General features: G+C 34.3%; 1 protein-coding gene across 1 annotated transcript; it reads left to right on the top strand.

Moving 5' to 3' along the window:
* The first annotated feature begins 3222 nt into the window (after positions 1 to 3222).
* LOC128172652 (uncharacterized) lies at positions 3223 to 6866 on the top strand. Its single transcript, XM_052838428.1, has 2 exons — positions 3223 to 4639; positions 6403 to 6866. The coding sequence occupies exon 1, from the start codon at positions 3237 to 3239 to the stop codon at positions 4635 to 4637; it is 1401 nt and encodes a 466-aa protein (XP_052694388.1). The 5' UTR covers positions 3223 to 3236; the 3' UTR covers positions 4638 to 4639; positions 6403 to 6866.
* The last annotated feature ends 543 nt before the right edge of the window (positions 6867 to 7409 follow it).

The raw sequence follows: 7409 nt of genomic DNA, 5'->3' as shown, positions 1-7409 counted from the left end.
AAGGCCATGAAGCATGGCTCAGAAAATGAAATTAATGCTATAGCCACGATATGTACAAATGTCTTGCCTGTCTATTTTCCACATTTAGATTATGTTGAGGTAGGTATCTTTCGTTTTCCTAAAGCCAAAACATGCCATTGCCATGTTGAGAACAAATGTTCTTATTCTGATTCTCAACATGAATTTTCACTGTTCTCCTTAGATGGAGTTTTCATACCTCATACTGAGTGTTTGAAATGTTTGGATATAAATCAAATTTGTATGTCAACAGAAGTGAAATGTCCATATTTTAAAAAAGAATGTCATATGGAAGTCCCTGTTAGATACATTCCACAAATTCAGGCTAGTATGGCTGTGTCAAATGCACCTATCTCTTTGTTTGTCTCGTACATGTGTTTGTATGCAAAAAAAATGAAGAGTACTTTGATGATCTAATGCATCACATTCAAGATACATTTATTGAGGGAAGTAGAAAACTAAAGTCTTCCCAGTGTTGTGAAATAAAATCCTCCACAAAATCTATCATAGAAACATGTGAATTTCTAACAGAAGTCAAAAGTATACATGTAACACAATCAACAAATGAAACTGACCAACCTGAATCTATGTACAAAGGTCATGTTGAAGATTTATCTTTTTTTGGTTGTAAATTATTCACAGCTAATGACATCAAAGCACTCTTACTTCAGTGTATTGAAATTCTGAATAATACAAGACAAATTCAAAGAGTTAGAGCCACGGAGAGTGTTACGTATATGCTTTCCAATACAGATCGACTAGCTACAAATGAGAGAGGCTATGGTATTCAAATTGGCTATTTTTTGTCTGGTTCAAGCTTTCCTGAGAGAGATGCAAGAGCAGTGGTAGATAAATTTTACATAGAAACATTGCAGAGAGGTGGTAATGTACTAGCTGTTGCATTTGATGGACAATTTCATAGACTTCTTGCTGTTTCTAATGAAGGAAAACCTCTGACTATTTTTCAGTTGCAAAAACATTGTTGGGAATCTGTTAAGAATATGTCAAAGTCAGAAATTATTACCTATATTGAAAACATTATTAAATCTTTTTCCAAATACACAGCTGTTACAAAATCAACCTCTCCAACTGTGTTTCAAGTAATTAAGTTGTCCAGATCTTGTTTCTTCAAACTTGAAGTGTGACAAATCTTTATTCAGTAGTGCACCAGTATGTGCTGATGCTGATTTTTCATAAAATGAAGAGGAAAATTTAAGTGAAGAATCTGTATTTGATAACAATGTCACTCCTGCTGCAGTAGACTTGATGGATTTATCAGATGAGTTAATTCAACCAGTTGATGATGTTGAGAGTGACAAAGTTGATGAGGTAGTAGAGAATGATCTTAATTCAAATTCAGTTCTTGTCAGCGACATTTCATTGACCACAGATAATGTTTCTTCATTACAAGTTTTTCTACACCAAAATTCTAAACTTCAATCTTTGAGTTGTAAACAATTATGTGAATTATTGCAAAATTCTGACATGCTCTACACAAATGCAACTTTGCATGGCTGACCTCAAAAACATCATCAAATGGTTGAAAACAATTTATCGAGACATAGAAGTTGTTAAAGACTTAAAACTCTCTGGTAGAAAACATGACATTGTTTCAAAATTGTCCACTATTCTCTGTGCCTCTGAACTGTCCATTGAACCAGAAAAACGACAAAAATTGAAAAATCCAAATTCTCTTTACTGTATATGTTTGAAAAAATTGAAAAAGCAAAAGAAGGCCTTTTTGAATGTGATAGCTGCTCACCATATGATGCATGATATGTATGACCAATGGAAGTCGGATAGTCCTGTGTCCTTTCAAATTGCAGAATTACCCAACAATTTCTGGTGTTCAGTTCCAGAACTGCACCACAAATCAAATGCATTAGTTTTGCATTTTATTGACTACCATCACCTTCATATTAGAATAAGAATGTGTCTGATCAAGGGTAAATTACAGTTTGTTTCATTAGAAGGTTGGAGGCATGTAAGCCAACTCCCTGATTCACCTTTGCCAATTCCTGTCCTTAATGGTGTAGATCCTCAGAGTGAATCTTTTGCAGCTCTCATGTTCTCTCCACCTGTACAAATGCTCTTGAAAAAAGATGGTTTCATTAAAGAGGCACAGTTTTGTCAGCTGGTGCGAGGTTTTATGGAGGCTAATGACATGCCTGGGATTTCTGCAATGGATAGACACAGGCTTAGATTTGATTTAAGAAGCTATTTATTGCAGTGGATAAATGTATTTTCATTTCCACCCCCTGGAGATAATGTAATGGGTATGCCATTTCAATTGTTTGAGGCACTCATTTCTTCTTCTGACTCATATTTGCAGCTTCATTCACTGATTCCATCAGGCTCTTACAATGTAAGAGCCATAAGTACCAATGATAATGAAACATTGCATGGGTTAGAGGAGGCAATGTTGAAACCTTTTGGAGGTGTCCCCAGTGTCAAACAACTAGAAATTGTGAAGTCCAAAACCATTGAAATTTCAGCAATTTTGAATGATCCCACCATGAATTTTCCGATTAGACATGCAAAAAAACCTGTGTATTCTCACGTTAATTATCTCTCTGAAACATTGCATGGACAAGGTTGTCATAATTTATCTCTTCCATTATTTATAGATAAAATAGAAATTAAAGATCATGCTTTTGACAAAAGAGAACGAAAAAGCACCAAAAAAGTTCAAACAATATCTAACTGGTGGGCTCCTCCAAAAGGTGTTCCTGGTATAAGGAAGTTGTACAAAACAAATGAAATGTCTTTTACATTATGTGAAAGAATGGGGTACCCAGAGAATGAATCAAATACTAATTAGGAAGTTGATTTATCTATATGAGTTTAATGTAAATAACACATAATTCTATTACATATCGCCTTTCGGCTCTACGAGGGTATCATGTAGCATTATCTCCGAGTGCAGCGAGGCGTTACTCAATTCAAAGAAGTTAAAAAATGACCTGTGTGACGTAAACACACCTGTGGTCAGTGGTATATAAAGCACAGCTCCACGTGCCGAAATCATTCTTTTTCTCTGAGCGGCGTGTGTTTATACCTGTACAACAGGTGAACATCTTATAACGGTGTGTATTAAAACTTAGAACGTTGTTCAGGTTTCTTGTCTTGTTTTCTGCTGTAAAACAGCTACCTTATTTAATTTTATGTAACAATATACTGGTAAGGTAAGTTATTACAAAGTTGGGTACTTTACCGTAATGACGGAAAATCAGGACGATGTCCTGTCGTTCATGGGAAGCGACCATGAGAATTACTCAGACATAGATGAATTGTTTGGCGATAAACCCCGGACACGAAGTGTTACGGAGGACACAATAACAAATGCAACAAATAAAAGAACTAGAGGAATGAAGCGCAAAGCGCAGACCTCATGTTCAGCGAGTGCAAGTGCACCGCCACCACGGGTGACAAAACAATCTAAAAAGTCAAAAACTCAGTCTGAATGTGTTCAAGAATTTAATGTTGACGAGCTAAAAAATCAATTAGGAATAGATAAAATCTTACAATCTATTTCCTCACTCACTGACACTGTAAAACAGTTGGGTAGTTCCAATAGTATGGCACGTAATACGTGCAATGTAAATGACATGCGGTCCACCGAAACTACGGTGCGCACTTCGGGTAATAATTCTCCCGGTAATTTCACACAAAATGTACCCAATAGACCGCTAAGAAATTTGGTAAACATACCTGATTATGATTCACGACAGACTTTTGACGAAACCCCTGATGATTTTGACTTTGATTTTTCTTATTTGAATGATCAAGTTTCTCCCTCTATTGAAGGTGTTGACCCTCAAGAAAGTTTTAAGGGGATTTTAAATGATGAATCAATTCAGATAACAATTGATAACAATGATTGGGATATCCCACAATTAAATGCAAATGAAAAAACTGGTCCAAAAGTAAATGAAGCACTTGGAAAAGCTGTAAATGCAGCCATCTCTATTAAAAGTAGCAAAGAAAGCATGGTTGATTTAGAGAAAAAATATGACAGACCAGAAAACTGTAATTTATTGAAAGTTCCCCGTGTCAATAAAGAAATATGGGATGCCATGAATAAGCAGGCCCATTCAGATGATCTCACTTTGCAAGTAATTCAAAAATCTTTAGCCACGGGTATGATACCTTTAGTACAGATGGCTGATATGCTTGTAAATAAAAAAGAACTTGAGCCTCACGTTTGTAAAAAGATGTTGGCTGATTCAATAAGTATGCTTGGCAATGCATTCTACAATGTCTCTATGAAAAGAAGAAATGAAATAAAAAATGTTTTGAATTTTCGATATCGCAAAATTGCTTCTTCTGAAATCCCAGTTACTGATCACTTGTTTGGAGACAATTGTGTCTCTAAACTCAAAGAAATGGGTGATATTACTAAGCAACCAATTGGAATGAAATCGAACTATGATACAAAATTTAAAAATACAACTCAAGCAAAAAACTACATGTCAAACCAAGGGTATCAACCCATCCAAAACCCATACAGAGGCAAAAACCGCCAGTATTCATCATACCCTTCCCAGAGAGGCAGAGGTCAAAGGGGACAATTCCAGTACAGAAGTGCAATGAAAAAGCAGTACAGTTACAACAAGTAAAGGTGAGAAAACTGAATAAACCTTACTGGAAAAAATTTACAAAAGACCAATGGATATTAAATATAATTGAACCAGGTTATAAAATTGAATTCTTTCAACAACCTCTTCAAACATTCTTTCCGAAACAAATTCAGTTTAATGCAGTAGAATCTGAAATGGTATCAAAAGAAGTAAAACAGTTGGTTGATAAAGGTGCAATTGAAGAAGTAAAAGATATTTCGGATGCTTTTATTTCAAATATTTTCCTTGTACCTAAAAAAGATGGTAATCTCAGGCCAATCATAAACCTAAAATATTTAAATGAATTTGTTGAATATTATCATTTCAAACAAGAAAATTTGACATATGCTTTAGAACTGATTCAGAAAAATGATTATCTTACTTCAGTTGATTTAAAGGATGCATATTTTAGTGTCAGTGTTCACCCAGACTACAAGAAATTTCTAACTTTTTCTTGGAATGGAAAATTTTATAGATTTGTAGTACTACCTTTCGGATTAACATCATGTCCGAGAATATTTACAAAGATATTGAAACCTGTATATGCATTTTTTAGGGAAAATGGCATAAGATGTTGCTATTATATTGATGATTCCCTGATCATGAATCAAACATTTTCTACATGTCAAGAACAAACAAATATAGTTATGTCAGAATTAAACAATCTTGGCTTCACAATAAATGATAAAAAATCTATAACCATTCCTTCACAGAGAATTGTTTTCTTTGGAGTTATAATTGATTCAGTTGAATTCAAAGTTTATTTGACAGATGAAAAAGTTGAAAAGATTTTAAGACAAAGTCAATTAATTTTGTCTAATCCAAGAATTCAAATCTGGCAATTGGCCTCATTGATAGGTTTATTGGTTCATGCTTGTAATGCAGTTTTCGAAGGACCTTTGCATTACAGGACTTTAGAAAGAGATAAAGATCAAAATCTAAAACTGAATGGTGATGATTATAATTCTTTCATGTCTTGTTCTGTTGAAAGTATTATTGAGATAAAATGGTGGTGTAGAAATATACAATCTCTAAATGGAAAAGATATTAGATCAAGACCAATTGATTTTTGGGTTGAAACTGATGCATCCTTGCAAGGTTGGGGTGCTAGATTTGAAAATAAAATGACAGGAGGTAGATGGACATATTCGGAATCATCATATCATATCAATTTTTTAGAATTAATGGCCGTGTATTTTGCACTAAAATCATTTTTCAAAGAATACAGTTCAATACATATTTGTTTCAAAACGGACAATACAACAGTTGTTTCTTACATTAACGCAAAGGGTGGCATGCATTCAAAACAACTTGATGATCTTTCAGTAAAAATATGGAATTGGTGCATAAAAAGAGAACTCTTCATTTCTGCCCAATATTTGCCCGGATGTGAAAATATTTATGCTGATTTACTTTCTAGGCAATTTGCTGATTCTACGGAATGGATGTTAAAACACGATATTTTCGTGAGAATTTGTAAACAATTTTTTACTCCAGACATAGATCTTTTTGCTTCTCGTATAAATAGACAAATGAGAAAGTTTGTTTCCTGGAGTTTTGATCCTGACGCTTTTCATATTGATGCTTTCACTTTATCTTGGTCAAACTTATGTCCATATATTTTTCCACCTTTTAAATTAATTGGTAGGATAATTAATAAGATTTTAGAAGATAGAGTTAGACAGGCAATAATTATTGCTCCGTTATGGAAAACTCAAACTTGGTTTCCGCAACTTATGTCTGTTTTGATTTCTATTCCTGTTAGAATTCCTCGACACAAGGATCTCTTAGTGATGCCACACTCAGGAGAGCTACATCCACTCCGCAAGATAACTCTAACCGCCTGTCTTGTATCAGGAGATCCCTCTATGACAAAGGACTGGCAAGATTCGATAGTGACATCATCCTTGCTTCCTTACGTCCGGCCACAAACAAACAATACCAATGTTGCTGGCAAAAATGGATACTTTGGTGTTCTAAATGGAAAACCAATCCCTTTTCAGCCTCTGAAGAAATAGTTGTAAAATTTTTTATTTCTTTGATGAGTAATAAAGTTTCATATTCTGTTGTGAATACTCATAAATCAATGTTGATTAACACTTTGCCATATTTTGGTGTTTTATGGGTTAAGGAACCATTATTACTTCCAAAATTAATGAAAGGATATTTTAATTTGAATCCAAGTAGACCAAAAGTGAGAACATCATGGGATGTATCAAAGGTTTTGTGTTTTTTGCGCAATTTAATACCAGTACATGAAATATCTTTACGTCTGTTAACTTTTAAATTAATAGCTCTTATTGCGCTTACAACAGCTTCAAGGGCCCAGACACTTTTGGCTCTTGATTTGAGATATATGTCAGTGTTTGCCGATAAGGTTATTTTTCAAATTCAGAAGTTATTGAAGACATGTAAACCTGGGACTCCTGTACATAGAGTTGTTTTACATAAATTTTCTGATAACAGACTTTGTGTGGTTTCCACGTTACATGAATATCTAAAAAGAACCAAAAACAATAGAAAATCATCTACATTATTTGTTTCCTACAAAACATTCAATCCTGTTTCAACATGTACGTTAGCAAGATGGCTGAAAAATGTCCTAGAACTGTCAGGAATCAGGAACTTTACTGCACATTCCTTCCGTGGAACTTCCGCTTCGGTGGCTTATTCGTCAGGCGTATCGATAAAAGAAATTATGGATGCAGCAAATTGGTCCTCATCAAAGACATTCTTTAAGTTTTACTATAAAGAAGTGAATATAGCTGGATG

Source organism: Crassostrea angulata, chromosome 2 (genome assembly GCF_025612915.1).
Source record: "Crassostrea angulata isolate pt1a10 chromosome 2, ASM2561291v2, whole genome shotgun sequence".
Lineage (NCBI taxonomy): Eukaryota > Metazoa > Mollusca > Bivalvia > Ostreida > Ostreidae > Magallana > Magallana angulata.
Note: the sequence above shows the minus strand (reverse complement) of the source record. Positions and strands in the feature narration are given on the sequence as shown.